The 20,488-nt window shown below is 46.3% G+C and overlaps 1 protein-coding gene across 1 annotated transcript; it reads left to right on the forward strand.

The window, feature by feature from the left end:
• Positions 1-2,020: 2,020 nt before the first annotated feature.
• On the forward strand, positions 2,021-20,488 carry LOC110220088 (uncharacterized). The gene is given in 6 exon segments (XM_021003934.2): positions 2,021-2,249; positions 7,125-7,231; positions 9,999-10,125; positions 12,610-12,705; positions 16,389-18,379; positions 18,381-20,488. Coding segments are annotated over 6 exon segments (2,664 nt in total). The 5' UTR covers positions 2,021-2,035; the 3' UTR covers positions 18,510-20,488.

A 20,488-nucleotide genomic window follows, 5' to 3' on the forward strand; every position in this document is an offset into this window, starting at 1 on the left:
ATTGGAAAAACAACTGACCTGGAAAATAGATCCAGGAGAGAGAATTTAAAAATTATTGGATTATCTGAAAGCCATGATCAAAAAAAGAGCCTAGACATCGTCTTTCAAGAAATTATCAAGGAAAACTGCCCTGATATAGTAGAACCAGAGGGCAAAATAGAAATTGAAAGAATCCACAGATCTCCTCCTGAAAGAGATCCCCAAAGGAAAACTCCTAGGAATATTATAGCCAAATTCCAGAGTTCCCAGGTCAAGGAGAAAATATTACAAGCTGCCAGAAGGAAACAATTCAAGTACTGTGGAAACACAATCAGGATAATGCAAGATTTAGCAGCTTCTACATTAAAGGACTGCAGGGCATGGAATATAATATTCTGGAGGGCAAGGGAGATAGGATTACAACCAAGAATCACCTACCCAGCAAAACTGAGTATAATCCTTCAGGGGAAAAAATGGTCATTCAGTGAAATAGAGGACTTTCAAGCATTCCTGATGAAAAGACCAGAGCTGAATAGAAAATTTGACTTTCAAATACAGGACTCAAGTGGAACATGAAGAGGTAAACAGGAAAGAGAAATCATAAGAGACTTATTAAGATTGAACTGTTTACATTCCTGCATGGAAAGATGATATTTATAACTCATGAGACCTTTGTCAGTATTAGGGTAGTTGGAGGAAAAAATTATATGTATGTATATAGATAGATAGATAGATAGATAGATAGATAGATAGATAGATAGATAGAAGGCACAGGGTGAGTTGAAGATTAAGGGGTCATATCTGGAGAATAAAATTAAGGGATGAGGAGGATTATTCAGAGAAGAAGAAAGGGAGAGGTAGAATGGGGTAAATTATCTCACAAAAAAAACAGAAAAGAAAAGTCTCTTACAGTGGAGGGGAAGCAGGGAAGGTGAGAGGGAATGAGTAAATCTTATCCTCATAGGATTTGGCTTAAGGAGGGAATAACATACACATTCAAATGGTTATGGAAGTTTGTCTTACCCTACAAGAAAATAGGGGGAGAAGGGGACAAGAGAGCAGGGCGATGATAGAGAGGAGGGCAGATTGGAAAAGTGTGTAATCAGAAGTAAATACTTCTGAGGAGGAACAGGGTCAAAAGAAAGAATAGAATAAATGGGAGGGCAGAATAGGATTAAGGGAAATAGAGTTAGTTTTTCACAACATGTCTACTATGGAAGTGTTTTGCATAACTGCACATGTACAACCTATATTGAGTTGCTTGCCTTTTCAGTGAGAGTGGGTGGGGAGGGAGGAAGAGAGAAAATTTGAAACCTAAAGTTTTATAAACATATGTTTAAAAAAAAGTTTTCACATGCTATCGGGAAATAAGAAATACAGGAAATGTGGTACAGAAGTCTATCCTGCCCTACAGGAAAATAGAAGGGGAAGGGGATAAGAGATGGGGGGAGAGAAAGAAGAGAGGACAGACTAGGAGAAGGGATATTCAGAATGTATGCCATCTAGGGGTGGGGGCAGGGTGAGACTGGGTGAAAATTTGGAACTCAAAAACTTGTGGAAATAAATGTTGAAAACTGCAAATAAATAAATTTATATTAAAAAAAATGAACTTCGTGGTTTCTGCCTCTGTCTGCCCAACACCCAGCACAGGTGCTGGCAGTCTAGAGCATGCTGAATGGGTCAATGAATGCGGAATTCATCGTCCCTGATGCCAACCTTGACCCGATGAAGATGCTCTGAGCACCTCCAGAGCTACGTTCCCAGAGGTTCTTTCCTACAGGCTGGACAGCACCGGGCTTTGATCAATTCCGGTTGTGGCCCTGAGAACACCAGGGACAGGGAGAGCTGGCATGCCTGCTCCCAGCTCCCCAGGCCCTCCTTGCAGCGCTTGGTGCTCTTATAAAGGAACGAGCTAAAAGAACCCGACGCCCTCCGGGATCTAGCGGCTCAGCATTTGGCCACCGGGTCTGGCCGGGAGCGCCCCCTCTGCGGACTCCATTTCCCTGGCGTCACTCACGCCGCAGCACTTCCGGTGGCCTAGGCGGAACCCCAGGGCATGCCGGGAATCTCGAGGTGCGCAGGCGCAGCTGCCCGGAGGGGACTCGGGGGGTTTTTTCAGCCCTTTGTTCTTGGGCTCCTGCTGGTTGATCGTGGGCAGGGCAGAGAGGTGCGGAGGGAGTCAGTGCGCAGGCGTGGCCCCACCCAGCGCGGCGAGGGAGTCCCTCCTCCTCCTTACCAGTCTGGCCAAAGACTTGCAGGTACCCTGCCAGGTTAGTGAGCATGGGAATGTCCGTGCAAGCGTCTGAGTGTGGGATTGCTTGTGCAAGACAGAGGAGGGTTGGGACCGGTGCTTGGGTGCAAATCTGTGTGACGGGGGATGGGGTGGTGCAGTGTGTGTGCAAGGTGTGTGCAGGGTGTGTGCATGGGGGCTGTGTGTCTGAGTGTGTGTGCTTGTTGGTACAAGAGTGTGAATGCACGTGCAAGTGTGCGTGACAGAGAAGGGATTGGGGGCTAGTGAATGTGCATGTTGACAAAAGTATCTGACGGGGGCGGGGCTGGTGAGTGTGTGCATGTGTGTAAATGTATGTAAGGGGGAGGGGCCGGAGCATCTGTGAGTGGGATTGCATGTGCACGTGTGTGTGACACGGGGAAGGGCTGGAGTGTGGGAGCTGGACCAGGCCCCCCGAGGGGCAGAGGGGGAGGCAGGGCTCCCCGCCCTCTTCCCTGTAACACGGGAGGGGGAGCAGCCCCCTGGCCTGGCGTCTTGCTGGAGTCAGGGAGTCCTGAGCGTGTTCTGCCTGTGTGGTCCTGCCTGCCTCAGTTTCCCTATCTGTAAAGTGGGGATGCCAGCAGCCCCTCCCTCTCTCCCTCCCCTGGTGATTGGGAGGACCCGATGAGATCTTAGCACAGTGCCTGGCATGCAGTTAAGTGCTGTATAAATGTTGGCTCTCAGCGTAAATATCGCCCAACCCCACATCTCCCCGGAGGAAGAGTGACAGCATCTGGAGGAGGGGGGCGAGGGACTGGGCTGGCTTGCTGAGGATGGGGGGCAGGGGGGGCTGGGGAGCAGCTGGACAGCTCCGGGGGAGGCGGGGCCAGGGGGGCTGGTCACTGCCCTTCCTGGTCCTGAGCAGCCCGGGCCACCTGTGCCCGCAGTCCTCTCCCTCCTTGGACCGCCCAGCCTCCTTCTGTCCCTCGGTCAGGAGCTGAGGAAATGATCGCAGCTGGTGTGGCTGTGGCCCTTTGGGTGTGTACTTTACAGATCTCTGGACCTTGATTCCTCACAGCAGCCTTGGGAGGGAGGTGCCTCGTTGTACAGATGGGGAAACTGAGGCAGCTAGTGGTGAAGTGACTTGCCCAGAGTCACCCAGCCCGCACCTGTCTGAGGCCCCATTGGACTCGGGTCTTCCTGCTTCCATCACTGTTCCCATTCCCAGGATTCAGATGAAGGCCCTGTGATCTTGAACCCAGGCTTGCTGGCACCCCGGGGGCTGGCCCACAGTGAATAGGAATGAAACCTTGGTGAAGGAGTGTTAAATGAGCACAGCTTGTCACATGCTTGGGGTCCTAGAAGAGCCTTCCTGCCCACCTCAGCTGAGGCCCAGACAGGGAGACTGACTTGCTTCCAGGGATAGCAGTAATAAGTGGCAGGGACAGGATCTGAACCCAGATCTCAGCAGTGTAAGGCCAGCGGGCAGTGGGTTTGCTTCCCATTATACCATGCTGGCACTCACACATATAACACGTGTGTGCCAGCAGACATGCATGTGCATGTGGTATGATGCTGACCATCTCGTAAGGTTACCAAATTTTAACTAGAAGGGACACGAGGTCATCTGGTCCAACTCCTTTGTTTTACAGAAGAGGAAACAAGTCCGAGAAGAAACAGACACATGACGGAGCCAGAATTTGAACCCAGGTCTTCTGACTCTGAACCCCGTGCCCTCCCCTGCAGAGTGAGCCCTGTGGCAGACTCGGCCCCGTTGCTGACCGCAGCAGCTCCACCAAGGCCTTTCCTGGGAGCATCAGAGGGGTTTTCCTGCTGGGAAGGCAGAGTCTGGAAGCCTGAGGGCGGGTCTCAGCTAAAGAGGCCCTTGTTTTTGAGCCCTGGGGAACCAGCTCAGGGAAGGATCTGTCCTGGCAGACTCCTTTGACCCAGGTGTCTGAGGACAGATGCCCCTCCTGAACCCACGTCAGGCCCGAAGAGGCACGGTGGGGGTGCCTATGGAGGCCGGAATATTTGGGAAGAGAGGTGAGCATTATGGGAGCCGGGGGGGGACCCCCAAAGGCTGCTTTCATTCATGGTCACCCTGTTGGTAAGGTTCAAAGGCAGGATTTGAACCCAGCACCTCTGCCTCCAGAGTCCATAAACGTTCTGGCGCTGCCCAGTGATGCTTTGCCTTCCTTCCTCACCGCCTCCCCCTTGCCCTTGTAACAAACACAGATTTGGGGTGGAGTCCATCAGGACAGTGGCTCGATTCTCTCCATCTCAGTCCAGCAGCACATGGACGGAGGAGAGTGAGACGGAGCCCAGCTGAGGCTTGGCCACCCTAGGTCAGGTGTAGACAAAGGGGGCCCTCACTTGGGAGGAGAGCAATGTCGTGTTGAGCCAGTTCACCAAGGGGTCAAGATGGGGAAAAGAAGGGAACGAGAAGGCTTGGGAGATGACCGAGGGCTTGGAGAAGGCCACAGGATGGGCAGATCGCAGGGACGGGGAGGGCTGGGATGATGACAGGTTGTGACCAGGTGAGGGGACGGTGACGTCAGCAGTGGGTACATTGCTGGGTGGCTGAGGTGGTCTGGAGGTCGTGGGAGCTTGGGAGGTTTGAGGGAGGATCGGTAGGAAAGCTGATGCTCCCTAGTGTGTAGGGAGGAGGGAAAGACTTGCCCTGGAGGCCACTCCTTTCTCTGATCCTTCATTTCTTTCTTTTCCCTCAAATTCCTTTTTTTTAAACATCTTTTTTTTTAAATTTTGAGTTCCAAATTGTCTCCCTTCTGCCTCTCTCCCATTCATTAAGAAGGCAAGCAATACTCATCCATGTGAAGTCATGACGAATGTTTTCTATTTTAGCCATGGTTCAAAACAAAACAAAATAAACAAGAAAAACAAGAAACTAACAAAGTCCGCTTTACTCTGCGCTCAGAGTTCATCATTTCTTACCCTGGAGGCAGAGAGGTCCTTGGATCGTTTTCCTAATCACAGCAGCTCAGGCTTCTGAGTCTGATCATCCTTACGATATTGCCGCTGCTCCTGGTTCTGCTCATGTCACTTTGCATCAGTCTCACGAAGCTTCCCAGGCTTCTCTGAAGTCGTCCCCTTTGTCTTTTCTGTTTGTTTTCTGTTTGTTTGTTTGGTTGGTTTTTTTGCTAGGCAGTGGGGTTAAGTGACTTGCCCAGGGTCACACAGCTAGTAAGTGTTATGTGTCTGAGGCTGGATTTGAACTCAGGTCCTCCTGAATCCAGGGCTGGTGTTCTATCCGCTGCGCCACCTACCTGCCTCAGACTTTGTCTTTTCTTATAGCACAATCAAAGGCCACAGCTTGTTCAGCCATTCCCCAGTGGATGGGCATCTCCTCTGTTTCCAGTTCTTGGCCACCACAAATAGGGTGGCTAGAGATATTTTTGGACAGATAGGTTCTTTTCCCTTTTCTTTGCTTGTCCTGATCTCTTCAGGTAGAGTCCCACTGCAGGGTCAGTTTGCTCCAGCTACTAAACCCCATACAGGTCCATCTGGGCTATTCTCTTTAATATTGGAATAATAGCTGTATGTGTGATATACCACATATGTATATATTTCATATATGAATATATATTCATATGTATATATTTCATATATGTGTGTGTGTGTGTGTATACACACACACGCACACACACACACACACATATGATTTTCAAGGCACCTTACGCATATTGCTCCCACAGGTGTGGGTGTGGGTGCGTATTACATCTTTATAATTGTCCTGTGACTAGCTAGTGGAGGGACCACTTCTCTGCAGGGGTGGAGAGCCAGAAGCATGGGAAACTGCATATAATGTCAGACTTTGTACGAGCTGATGAGCTTTGACATTTGCTTTACTTTCGTCCCTTTGTTTAAGTCTTTTTTTTTCTTTTTGGTGAGGAGTCAGGGTTAAGTGACTTGCCCAGGGTAACACAGCTAGTAAGTGTCAAGTGTCTGAGACTCCTGAACTCTTGACTCCAAGGCTGGACCTCTGTTCACTGCGCCACCTAGCTGCCCCTTGTTTAAGTCTTAATAAAAGGGATGGTTCCCTGCGGGAGATAACGTGACAGATGTAGTTGGCATCAATACCAAAAGATATCAAGACAAATTTTGTCAAAGAGCTGAGGTGACAGAAGGTCTTTCCTGGGGAGGGGGACACTCTTGGGAGCCCCGTTTGGGTCCCATCCTTCAGCCCGATGCTCCTCTTCCTTCTTTGTGCTCAGGATTGTGGTTGGGGTGGCTCTGCCTTCAGCCTTTCCTGAGATGGTGAGCAGGGACCAGGGCAGTCTTGCTGGTGAACCTTCTCCTCCAGAAGCTCTAGCCTTGGCACCCTGGGTTGGTGAGGCATCCCATCCCCCAGCTGGGCCTGGCATTCAGCTCTCCCTGTGGCCCCTGTAGCTCCGGGCCATTCCCACCAAGTAGCATTGCCACTCAACATGGTTTTGGCCAAGCCCCGCCTCTCATGTTATCAAAATCAGAAACTCTCCATGAGCAGTCACTGGGGGCTCACAGCTCATAGGTAGCTTGGAGTCTGGGAGATGTGCCTTGGCCACTGAGAGATCGTGACTTTGCTGTGCTCCAGAAGCGGTATGTCAGTGAAGGGACTCGTACGGAGGGCTTCCTGACTGCAAGGCCAGCTGCATCACCACACCACCATGTAGCTCCTTACATCTCTGGAGGGTAATGCTAGGGGCTCTTGAAATCCTCTGAGACCACAGGGGCAACGGGGCTAGCAGGTATTGAAGTCCAGAACCCTTCTCTCATGCCGCAAGGCAGCACGCATATTCCTCAGCCCTGCTTTCGTCTTGTGTTCTGCTCATGAGAGTCAGACCAGATTCTCTGGCGAGAATTCCACCTTGGGGAGCTGGGGAGCTGGGGAGCTACACGCTGGTCTTGGTCTCTCTCATGGCATCTCTTCCTCCTGCAGCTCTGCCTTCTCAGGACTCTGCCCTTCCCCCGAAAAGGACCCTGAAGGAGGAGGAAGCAGCAGACGAAGCAATGCCTTCTGGTGCCCTGACCAGTGGTCGGTCACAGGTAAGTTGGCTTTGACTCTGTCCTGAAATACTGTCTCAGTTCTCAAAATGTGTACACCACTTTCACTGCCTGCCACCCGGGCCAGCCAGGTCCCATGCAGGTGCCTGAACCTCAGTTGTCTTACCCCAGAAGACTCCTGACTATCTCGGGTGTGATTGAGAGCCTTGGTCGTTAGAGTGGGAAGGAGTTCCTTGACTTCTCTTGTGTCTTTGGCCCCCTCGATAAGCAGTCTGCTAAAGCCCATAGACCTTTTCTCAGAAGGCTTTTACATGCATAAAATGACACACAGGGAATAATAATAATAGTAGCTCTTAACTAGCATTTCTGTGGTGCTTGGAATGTTACAATTGTTATCTAACTTTATCATCATGACAACCCTGGAAGGAAGGTGCTATTATGATCCTCATTTTACAGATGAAGAAACTGAGGCAGAGGTTAAGTGACCTGTGCATGGTCACACAGCTAGTAGGTGTCCATGTCTGGATTTGAATTCAGATCTTCCTGATTCCAGGCCACTGCTCTACCTAGCTGCCTTTAGAAGGAAACCAATCATATTTACATAGAGTTGTCAAAAATATATTTTTTTAAATTCACAGACCTCAGGTTAGCAACCCCTTATCAGAAAGTCAGGTAGATGAAGTGACCAGGCCAAGTGTCCAGGCCTCAGTCCCCCAGCCCATCGGACCTTTTCCAGAAAAACAGACTTCACCTAGTGGGGGAAGGTGCTGAGATATTGCTACTGCTACCAGGCACCCCAGCAGTAATGGGTTACTTCTTGTCTTTAAAAAGATAATCAGTTTGGTTACATGATGTTATTTGGTGCTCTTCTGGTCCCCTGATTACCAGGTGATTTCTTTAAGAAATTAGTTTTGACAGGATAATGATTCAAGACGGTTCCAAAGGACTCATGATAAAAAGTGCTCTCCACCTCCAGAGAAAGAACTGATGGAGTCTGAATGCAGATTTGAGCAGACTTTTTGGACTTTCTTTATTTTTCTTGTTTCCTTTTTCTTTGTATTTTCTTTTGTATAATGGCTAACATGGAAATATTTTACATGACTGCACCTGTATAACCTATATCAAATTGCTTGCCCTAAAGGGAGAAAGGGAGGGAGAGAATTTGGAACTCAAAATGTGAAAAAAAAAGAATGTTAAAAATTTTGGTTTACATGTAATTGAGAAAAAATAGATTAAAAATTAAATGTAAAAAAAAAAAAGACCGTAAGCCTCTTGAAGGCAGAGGCTGCTCTTGTCTTTTTTTTCTCAGGACCGAGCAGAGTGCCTGGGACATATTAAGTACTTTAATAAATGCTTGACGGTTGGCTGATTGATTGGGGAAAAAAAAGAAAAAAATTAGTCTTCATACACAAGATATTGATCTCATAGGTTTATAGATGGTTCCATCCCCTTTTACAGATTAGGAAATCGAGACCCCGAGGTGAAGGGACTTCCACATCTCATGGCTCCGGGCCCAGTATTCCATCCCCAAGGCCTGGGAGTAGCTGCAAATCTTTGGCCTTGCTGGGTTTCCCAGGGCCCACCATCACAGTGAAGTCACTGAGTGTCAGACAGACTTGGGAGGCTTGCCAGAGCTGCCCTATAGCCCCTCATTTTCTACAGGGGGGTTTGCACCTAAGCTCAGTTATCTCCCTGGGGGGGGGGGGTTTAGAGGGAGCTAGGTAGGGCACTGGGTAGAGTTTGGGGTCAGGGTGCCCTGGGATCAGTCCAGCCTGAGATATTTACTAGCTGTGGCCCTGGGCAAGTCATTTTACCACTGTGTGCCTCAGTTTCTTCAACTGTAAAATGAGAATAATGATAGCCCCTACCTCCCAGGGCGGTTGTAAGGATTAATAGTTGTGAGATAAGATTTGCAAAGCTTCTTTGCCACCCTTAAAGTGCTATATAAATACTAGTTATTATTGTTAGTGTTATTATTATTAGTATTACCATGAGCCCCACCAGGGGAGTATTGTTTCCTGTTGCCTTTGGTTACTTGATGAAAACCAGCTGCTCCCTGTGCAGCAAGATGTGAACGCCCTTTCCTTTGGCTGCATTTCCCTTGGGTCTCTGCTTTCGTTTAGAGCAAGAAGGTCAAGGTCGATGTGATTCAGTTACAGTCTCCCCCTGAGGTACTTCCCTTTTTCATGGTTGTTGTTGAAGCAATCAAGGTAAACGTTTGTCATTATGAAATTATAAAGAAATCCCCATTTTCTTCCATGGGACAGAGTGAGAAGACCTGGATTGAAATCAAATTAGGTGGCTGGGATTTGCCACCTCCTAGACCTGGGTGACCTTGGTCCATTCACTTATCCTTCTAGAGCCTGTTTCCTTACCTGTAAAATGAGGTAGTTTGACTAGAGGGTCCCTGAAGCTGTTCATGTATATTTCTTTTTTTTTTTTTTTGCACCAGGCAGTTGGAGTGAAGTGACTTGCCCAGAGTCACACAGCTAGTTAGTATGAAGTGATCAGGTATCTGAGGCTGGATTTGAACTCAGGTCCTCCTGACTCCTGGGCTGGTGCTCTATCCACTGTGTCACCTAGCTGCCCCTTCTAGATGCATATTCCTGTGGAATGATTTTAGATCAGTCCTGGAGAGAGAGTTCTGTGTCGTCTCTGATCAGAGATTTGCCTTCAGAGTGTGATTCGGTTTTACTGGCGTTCTGAATGCCCAGCGTTGTGAGAAACGGCTGCCCAGCTTCCGCTCTGCCCCGTGGCTGTGTGAGGGGGCCAGGGGCTAGGATGAGCAGGAATCCGTCTGATGTTTCAGGAATTGGTGACATTCAAGGACGTGGTTGTTGACTTCACCTGGGAGGAGTGGGAGCTGCTGGAGCCGGGTCAGAAGGCCCTGTACAGAGACGTGATGCTGGAAAACTATAGAAATCTGGTCGCCCTGGGTAAGACAGCCTCTTCCTTTAAAAACATAGATTTTCATCAGTGTCTAGATTCCCCTCTGCATCCCACTCCTTTCCCCCTTTCCAGATAGACATCCCTTATAATAAAGAATTTTTAAAAAGAAAAAGGTGGGGCAGCTAGGTGGTGCAGTGGATAGAACACTTGTAGTCAGGAGGACCTGAGTTCAAATGCAGCCTCAAACAAATGACATTTGGTAGCTGTGTGACCCTGGGCAAGTCAATTAATCCCGATTGCCTCACAAAAAAAGAAAAAGAGGGAAAAAATTTGGCAAAATTGGTTGACACCTTCAAAAAGTAGGATTTTATTTGCAGTGTCCCACACCTATGAATCCCAGCTTCTGCAAAGGCCTGGGAGGGGGAAAAGTCTTTTCATGCTTCTTCTTTGAGGCCAAGTTTGTTATGTTTTTGCAACATTTTGTTTCATTTGTTTTGTCTTGGCCTTTCTCTCCAGTTACATTGTTGTAGTCATTGTATAGATTGTTTTCTTATCTCTGCATCAGTTCATGGAAATCTTTCCATGCTTCTTTGTATTCATTATGATTGTTGTTTCTTATAGTTCAGCAACTTTCTGTTACATTCAAGAACCTTGTTGGTTTAGCCATCCCCAGGGCAGCTTTATTCTCTGACTCAGAATCTGCCCCTTAGGATCGTATTGCCTCCTGTGAGGTGTCCAAAGCGCACAGACCAGCTGTGGGGTGGCAAGCAAGGACCAGATATTTGTGATGCTTCAAGGGTAAGAGACAGGGGGGCAGCTAGGTGGCGCAGTGGATAGAGCACTGACCCTGGAGTCAGGAGGACCTGAGTTCAAATCTGGCCTCAGACACACAACACTCACGAGCTTTGTGACTCTGGGCAAGTCACTTAACCCTAATTGCCTCACCAAAGGGGAAAAAAAGAAAGGAAAAAAAAGAGTAAGAGACAAGCCATTGGTGTCCACTGTTTCCAGATGAAAGGTCTTGACATTGTCCATCTAGAACTTGTCACAATTTAGCCCTTATGGGGCCACTCCTAAGGCTTTGCATTCCCCATCCCCTGTTCCCCCACGTCATTCCTACTAGCCCGGCATCTCAGTGCAGGTGCCTGAAGATGAGGCATCCAGTCCATTCCTCAGGTATTATCAAGCATCTGGGTACAGAATGCTGCACTAGACAAACGGGGAGCCCATGTTTAGGCGAGCATGGCTGCTGCCTTTAGACTCCCAGCATAGCTGGGGGAGACAACCCCTGACCCCAATTTCTTGTTATTTGGTTCTGCTATATGATGTTCTTTCACTGGAATTCATAAACTGCCCATGTGAAATATTACACAATAAGTGTGCCTTGGAGGGTGCAGAGTGCTTTCTGAGGTCTGAGGGCTGGAAGGTTATTACTGTCAGATGACTGATGAAGGCTTCTGGGAGCAGGGAGCATTTGAGTTGAGCATCAAAGATGAGGAGATGTTGGGCAAGTTGGAGCTGTGAAAACATGGAGGAACCAAATTGTAGAGGCTGGACTAGGGACACAGACAGTGAGCGTCATCTGAAGGGCAGAGTGCATGGAGGGGAGTTTGAAATGAGGTCAAGAAGATGGGCTGGTGCCAAAATCTAGAGGACCTTGAATGCCAGGCTGAGGAATTTGAATATTGTTCAATAGCAAATAGGGAGCTGCGCAGAGATTTTCAGTAGAGAAATTATGTGTCCAGTCCTGTGCACAAGGAAAATAAGTCTGACATTGGTGCAAAGTCTAAACTGGAGGAGTGAGAAAGTGATAGGCAGGATGACCTGTCAGGACCTTCTTGCAGTAGCCAAGGTGGGTGTAATGAGGGCCTCTCTGAAGAAGGCGGCCATGGAAATAGAGAAGAAGGAGTGAATGGGACAGGACTTGTAGCTGAGACATAGAAGAGGGAAAAGTCAAAAGTGACATCAAAGATTCAAATATGAGACACTGAGTGAACCACAGGGCTGTTGGAAGAAATAATGAAGTCAGAAACAGCTGGGGGAGAGGGACCATCATTTAATGAATAACTAAGCATTTATTAAGCACCCAGTATGTGCCGGGCACTGTGCTAAGTGCTGGCTCTGGACATGATGTGTTTGAGTGGCAGCACGTTGGGTGGGGATCCCGTAGGCAATTGGAGGTGTGGGTTTGGAGTTTGGGACATCGAGAGGTCACTGGAAAGAGCATGTGGAGATGTGGAGAGAGGCGACCATTGATGCCATTAGAGGCAATGAAATTGCTTAAGGGAGTGGGGGAAGGTGGCTCAGAGCAGAATCTTTAGGGAAAGGGTCTCACCTACAGGCCCTAATTATGATCCCATCTCAGCTCTGGGGCCCATCCTTGGCCTGCCCGGATGTCATTCAGACTCCCTTTGTATCATTGTTGCCACATCTACCTTCCCTGGAGGAGGAAGAGAGGAGAAAGAGAGGAGAATTCCCTTTTGAGAAGGCTCTCTGTTCCCAGCATTTTCCTACTTCTTCCTCATGAGCAGGACATCCTGTTTCCAAACCAAATGTGATCTTCCAATTAGAGCAAAGTGAAACACCATGGATGCTGGAGAGAGAAGCACCAAGCAGCATTTTTCCAGGTGAGGGATGAATCTGAGGTAGGTGGGAGTCAATGCAAGCAACAGGTCACAGGGTGAGTGGGGCATGACATGTCTAAAACCTCTCCTCAAACACACAGTGCAGAATTAGAATGTGTGTTGTGTGTGTGTGTGTGTGTGTGTGTGTGTGTGTATGGGTGTATAAAGTTTTCTCAATGTGGGGTTTGTTTTATTTAGCTACATGTGGTTTTTGTAACAGGGGCATTGTTTTTCTTGTTTTCTCAGTGGGTGTGGGGGAGGGGGCATAGGAGTTAGAAAGGAAGATGGGAAGCAGAGGAGGCACTTCCTGTGAAAAGATAAATTTAAAATTAAAAAGAGACCTCTTCTTCAATCCAGTAGTGTTTCTGAGGTGCCGACTCTGTGCTGGGCCTTGTGTTTAAAGGTCCCAGACAGGTCAGGGTCCGAGGCTGTGACTAAGCCCTTTCGTAGACTGTCGCCTTCTGATTCCATTACCTTCCGATTCTGGTACCTGCCCTGCGGTGGTTTTTCCCAAGATCATCCTGTCTATAACTTGTGTGGAGCTAGGAGTTCACATGTTAAGTCCCCCATCATCCTGTGAGTTCTATGAGGGCAGGGCTTCTCTTGGCCTTTCCTGATATCCCCAGCCCTCAGCACAGTGCCTGGCCCATCATAGGTGCGTGATAGATGTTTATTGACTGACTTATTCTTTGCCTGAGTCAGGAACTTTCCTGGCCTTTTCTCTATCATCATTCCCTCTGTCTCTGAGAAACACTAGTGCTTCCTTATTTGTACAGCTTCCCCTTCAGCTCATCAATTCCCGCCTCCCCCCCTTCAAAGGCACTGTTCCCAGGATCATTTCCTGTTGGTCTCATTGGTGTCTCACATCCCTGCTCCTTTTAGGATCCTTAGGCTGCCCAGTACTTAAAAGGAACAAGGAAATCCTTCTGTCTACTCTGTTTCTTCCAATTTTGTCCTTCCTTGCTGGAATCCTTCTGTGGAGAAGCTCTGTCCAGCTGTCTCCATGTGCTAGGTTCCCGTTGTGTTGTCTTAAAGTGCCATGATCTGGTTTCCACCCAAACTACTCTGTAGAAAATACTCTTTGAAGATAAATCATTTTACTTACATTCCCTTACAAGGAGGAAGCCAGTGGCTCAATGGATAGAGTGCTGGGCATGAAGTCAGGAAGACCTGAGTTCAAATCCAGCCTCAGACACTTTCTAGCTATGTGACCCTTGGAAAATCACTTCACCCTTTCACAAAATGGATGCGTTAGTTCTGTTGGAGAAGGAAATGGCAAACGACTCTAGTATCTTTGCCAAGAAAAGCCCAAATGGGGTCACAAAGGGTTGAACGTGACAGAACGATAAATCAAAATTCAAGGGTTTTTTGTATTCTCATCAGCCTCTGCTTTGTGTAATGGTATTAGGCAGCCCTTTATCCATCTGTCTCAACAAGCTTTGATAAAGTATCTCAACTGTGCAAGGCCCTGAAGATACAGAAACAAAAACAGAAAATGAGTTTCTATCCTCCTTGAAGACTTGACTCATGGAAAGGTAATTTAAAATTAGATAAGTTGAGAAGGGAAAAAGCAGTGTGAAGCACCCCAGGTAGAACACTTTCCTCAAGCGCCTTCAAGGCTGTTGGCGATTCCGATAGGCAGAAGTCAAAGGATGAGCCTGCTAGGCTTGGGGGATGCAAAGCCACAGAGGCTAGAGATCTGAGCTGATTCAGAAAACCACTAGCAAGAAGGGCTAGATTGTGATGGACTTGGGCGTTTACCTGAAGTCAGAGTCAAGGTCCCTGGCATAGAGCCAGCAGATTCTGCTCTGTTCCCTTTTTGAGTAGCCATGACACGGGTCTTTGTCCAGTCTTGCAGGACCTCTTCTTATCTGCACATCGTTCGTACTTTAAACCTGGAAGTGGTATGTGAACAATAAAATTTATATACACAAGTCTTTAAAGTTTGGCTAGGTGGCAGTTGAGATTTGGGGGTCAGGAAGTCCTGCATTCAAATGTAGCCTCAGATACTTACTCACATGATGCTAGTTATTTCACCTCTGCCTCAGTTTCCTTACCTGTGAAATCTATCAAATGAAGATGACATTATCCCCTGTCTCACAGGATTCTGTCACTGATCATGCCTGCCACACTCCAGCCTTGCATTACTCCCACAATCCAGTCTTCACCACTATTCATGTGCTGCTCAATGCAACCAGAGAGTCACAAAACCAGGGTGGTGAGGTCTGCTATAAATGTAGGTTAGATAGTCTTGACTGCACCATTGCTGCCACAAGACAGTCTTTCGATACTTCCCTCATGGATCAACACTCCCACTCAGCCTGGTGATTCCAAACCTTTCTGTTCTTCCTCAAGGCCCCATCACTTCCCTTCCTGCCACCCTGGCAGCTGAGGACAAATTAAGGCCATTTAACAAAAATCTCCTCTTCTCCCCCTTCCTCATCTCACATCACCAACATGCCTTCTGCTGCTATCTCCTCGTTCACTCGTGTGTCACAGGAAGATGGGTCCTCTCCCCGAAGGAAACGCTTCCCCATGCATCCTGGGCTCCATCTTTCCCCACTTCTCCATGAGATTTCCCTTTCTCTAATGATCCCCACTTTCCCCACTGTCTAATCTGTAATCTCTCCACACCTTAGCTCCTTCCCTGCTGCCTGCAAACACAACCATATCTTCTCCCTCCTTAAGAAGTCTGCACTTTCTTTGGCTGGTTCTCATCCTGTATCTGTTCTCACCTTCTCAGCCAAATTCTTTGAGATAGCTGCAATCAGTGTCACCTCTCCCTGCCTCGTTCTTTCTCTGCCGTCTGGCCTCTGATGACATCCTCCACGCGAAGTTACCTCAGAGTTACCAGGGACTTCTTACCTGCCAAAGGGAATGTTTTTTTTTTTCTTTTCAGTGCTCATCCTTCTTGATCTCTGCACAGTTTTTGACATTGTTGAATTCCCTCTCGCCGTGTCCCCTCCCTTCTCTGGGTTTTTGGGACACTGCTGTCCTCCATTTCTCCTAACTTCTCTCCTGAGCTCCAGTCTCACATCACTAGCTTTCTCTTAGATATCTTGAACTGAATATCCTATAGGCATCTGAAACTAAACACTGAACTCATTCTCTTTCCTCACACAGCCTCACTCAACTCCCCACCATCCTGCTTGCTGGGGAGGGCACTGCCTTCCTTCTAGTCACCCAGGAACACAAGCTTGGGGTCATTCTGGACTCTCATGTCTCCTTCACCCTTCATGTTCAATTCAGCATATGGCTGTTCCTTAAACTTAATGTTCTGTCTCCGGAATCCATGCCTCTCAATCACCTCCTGCCCTCCATGCCTAGAATATTCTTTTTCACCTCTGTCTCTTTGTTTTTCTGGCATCCTCCAAGACTCAGTTCAAATCTGACCTGCCGTAGTAGCCTTTCCTTGTCCCTCTAAACTCCCTCCCCCACTTCTAATGCTTTCCCACTATTGTATATTTCAAATTTATCCCATAAATATCTAGTATATGCATAGCTGTGTGTATGCTGTCTTTTCCATTAGACTGTGAACTCTTTGAGAGCAGGGCTTGTCTTTTGCCTTTTTCTGTCTCCACAGCATTTAGGACTGTTTTTCACACATAGTGGGTGCTTAATAAGTGCTTACTGCTTGATGACTGACTATGGAAAAAGGAACATTTACATTTTCTTGTTTCTTTCAGATTGGGAGGCCAGGTTTGAGACCAAAGAAACAGTTTCAAAGTCTTATTTCACTATCGAAAAATCATTCCAAGAATCCTGGCATGGTCCCTGGGGTTCTAATTGGGGGGAGTCCTGGGAATGTGGTGGCAGGTTTAAGAGGCAGCAGGGGGGCCAGGAGAGAAATTTCAGGCAAGTACCATTTGCCCACAAGAAAACTGATGAGCCAAGAAGTCAGGAATGTAATAACTTTGAGAGAAGTTTCTGTTCAGACCCAATTCTTATGACACAACAGAGTGCCAGAAAGAGTCTCCCTAAGTATGATTCGTATCCACTTTGCTTTGAACAACATTCTGACCTAATTCAACTTGATAGGATCACCTCAGGGAAAAAACCTGGTCAATGTGATGAATGCAGCAGCATTACTTTAAGTTACCCCTCAGACGTTGTTCAGTGTCATAAAATCCTTAATGGAGAGAAACCCTATGCATGTTATGAATTTGGGAAAACTTTCCACCAGAGGGACATTACCCAAGATCAGAAAACCCTTATTGGCGAGAACCTCCACATATATAATGAATGTGGGAAAACCTTCAGTGATAACTTAACTCTTACTCTACATCAGAGAAGTCATACTGGAGAGAAGCTCTGTGATTGTGATGTATGTAGGAAAGCCTTGAGTGACACCTCGTACCTTCCTCCACATCAGAGAATTCAGATTGGAGAGAAATCCTATAAATGTCCTGGGTGTGAGAAATCATTCAGTCAGTACGCAAGCCTTGTTAGACACCAGAGAATTCATACAGGTGAAAAACCTTATAAATGTAGTGAATGTGGAAAAGCCTTCAGTCAGTGCACAAACCTGATCCGACATCAGAGAGTTCATACTGGAGAAAAATTCTTTAGATGTCATGAATGTGGGAAGACCTTCAGCAACAGTTCATCTTGCAGTATACACCAGAGAATTCATACAGGAGAGAAACCCTATGGGTGTGGTGATTGTGGACAAGCCTTTAGTCAACAGGGAAGCCTTATCCAGCATCAAAGAATTCACACTGGAGAGAAGCCCTTTAAGTGTAAAAAATGTGGAAAATCCTTCAGCCAAAATATACACCTTACTCAACATCAGAGACTTCATACTGGGGAGAAAATTTATAAATGCAATGAATGTGGTAAAGCCTTCAGCAATAGCTCCACACTTATTCTACATAATAGGATTCATACTGGAGAAAAACCTTATGAATGTAATGAATGTGGAAAAACCTTCAGCCAGTATACAACTCTTATTCAACATCAGAGAATTCACACTGGAGAGAAACCTTATAAATGTAATGTGTGTGAAAAAACCTTTAGCCAGAGTACAAGCCTTATTCGTCATCAGAAAATTCATACTGGAGAGAAACTCTGTGTATGCCATGAATGTGGACAAGCCTTTAGTCAGCAGGGAAGTCTTACTAAACATCAGAGAATTCATACTGGAGAGAGGCCCTATAAATGTAATGAATGTGGAAAAGCCTTCACCCAGAGTATGAACCTTACACGACATCAAAGAATTCACACTGGAGAAAAATTATATAAATGTAATGAATGTGGAAAAGCTTTCAGTAATAGCTCATCTCTTACTCAGCATGAGAGGATTCATACTGGAGAAAAACCCTATAATTGTAGTGAATGTGGTAAGGCCTTCAGCAATAGCTCATCAGTTACTCAACATGAAAGAATTCATACTGGAGAGAAACCCTATAAGTGTAATGAATGTGGGAAAGCCTTCACTCACAGTATGAATCTTACTCGACATCAGAGAACTCATACTGGAGAGAAACCATATCACTGTAATGAGTGTGGAAAATCTTTCAGCCAGAACATGAACCTTACACGACATCAAAGAATCCATACTGGTGAGAAACCCTACAAATGTAATCAATGTGACAGAGCCTTCAACCAAAGCACATCTCTTGCTGAGCATCAGAAAACACATAGGAAAGAAGCTGGGAAATATAATAAGTGTAACCGGGCTTTTAGCTGAAGCAGATACTATCAGGGAATATGTTTTTTTGTTTGTTTGTTTGTTTTTAAGCAGAAAAAAGCTCATTAATTATTGTGAATGTGGGAAAGCCTTACCAGAGAGCAGAGAGTTTATCTAGTGAGAAGTGCTATAAATGCAGTAAAAGTGAGAAGATTTTCAGTTATGATTTAGACCTCAACTGATGTCAAGTCTGAGAGAGAAAAGTCCCTCTGGCCATGGGCAAATTCTCATTTTTACTTTTCCTTTACTGCTTTTAGTGAACCTGTGGTCTCACTGACAGAAGCATTTTTTCCACCACTATGGATTGCTGCCCATCTATACACTGTCATCATTGATAATTTTCATTTCCGTCATCCCATAGAGGCCCCCAGCCTACCTTCTATGAGGCTTTCCTCTGGTTTCTTACATTTTGTAAGTCCCTAAGGAGTGTCCATCTGTTATCTTTCACTCTTACCACATAAGCTGCTCTTCCCAACCCTCTACCCCAATTTCTGGCTATATGTTTCCTGAGTGATAACCCTTATACCATTGCTTGAGCATAGCTCATCACTGAAAATATCTTACAACTTATGCCATCTCCTTTGGGTCATCTGCAGCTTTGTTTCTTTGGAGATGATGGTATTCCAGTATGTGTAACACTGTGTCATCCTTGCAAAAAGCATTTATGTTGACAAGCCAGGAAATTGCATGGGATCTCTAATATCAGTGCAAATTTTACCAAGTGCATCTGCCCTGGTCTTTATCTATTCAATTCTGAGCCCACATCCTTATCATCTACAATTTCTGCTCCTGCAATGTGTTCTGATGGAGTAATTCAATAGACTAACCACCCAGCTGTATGTCATAGTCTGGACAGCAGAAAATTTTCATCCATTTCCATTTTCTAGTATCAATTGTTAATCCAAGCTCTTCTTTTATAATTATGGGTCTTCCTGAGAAGGCCCTGCAAGTTTCAGATTTTCAGGGGGTGGCAGGTGGAGCAGAGTGGGATGCGATCAGATTGGACAATATCATCCACAGATGGGAGTGCCCAGAGATCAGTACCTTCAAGTCAAGTCAAACCAACAGACATTTGTTATTTCCAATATGCCAGGCACTGTGCCCAAGTGCTGGGGAAATAGAGAAAGCAAGGAGCTCACATCCTGGTGGAAATCCTTCTATGTGGAAATCTTACATCTACAGGAAATCCCTCCTCCATTTACACTTAGTGCAAGTCATCTACCATGACAGTGGCAAAGCTGCAGACTTTGGCAAGTGTCCATCTCCTTCTTCAATGCTTCATAACCTGAATGATTGGAGGACTGTTAGAAAGTCATCTTTGTGATTGTGTTCCTCAGAGAATTTCATATGTTCATTACATATGCATGAGAGCCTCCTTTTGGAAGAGGGGCAGGGAAAACTCTTGGAGACTGCATTTTGCTCTGCCTGAAGTGTTTGGTTTTGTTTTTGTAATCAAAGAACATACACTGGGATCTTATATTCTCTGCAACATTCAGTGAATTAACTGTGTAACTAAGGATATTTGTTGACTGACATAGAGTTTTTTTTTTGGGGGGAAAGCCTGTTTGTTACATTTTAATTGCAAGTATCTTTAATATGCATGTAAATCATTATAATTGTATAAGGATGAGAAAGTAGGCATGTGGGTTTGTAGCAATTGGTGTTGTCTCAAGCCTTTTCTGGGCATTTGGAGACTATCGGGCTGGGCTAACTCCATGACTGTCCATGTGGTATGATGTGCCACATGTCCTCGGTTCCCATTTCCTCCTACTTTCTAGCAAATTCCTATAGTGATATTACATATGGGGCAGAGAAAGAATTAACACATTTCAAAGTGACCTTGCCCACTCTAGCTAGAAAATTCCACCCTTTGCCCCTTAAATAGAAAGCCTGCAACTTAAAGGGGAGAGAACCTGTAGGTTACTCAGCTTTGTATCTTTGTCCTAAGTGACATTAAAGATTTGGCATTTGATAAAACCCATTGTGAAGCCCAAAGTCAGGAAAATGAGATTCCATGGTGGCTACCCAGCTAAGGCTATTATTACAACTGTCCTGTTCCTATGTTTTCTTCCAATAAACTCTACTTTACCAGACAAA

Source organism: Phascolarctos cinereus, unplaced genomic scaffold, assembly GCF_003287225.1.
Source record: "Phascolarctos cinereus isolate Bilbo 61053 unplaced genomic scaffold, phaCin_HiC Scaffold_726;HRSCAF=1367, whole genome shotgun sequence".
NCBI lineage: Eukaryota > Metazoa > Chordata > Mammalia > Diprotodontia > Phascolarctidae > Phascolarctos > Phascolarctos cinereus.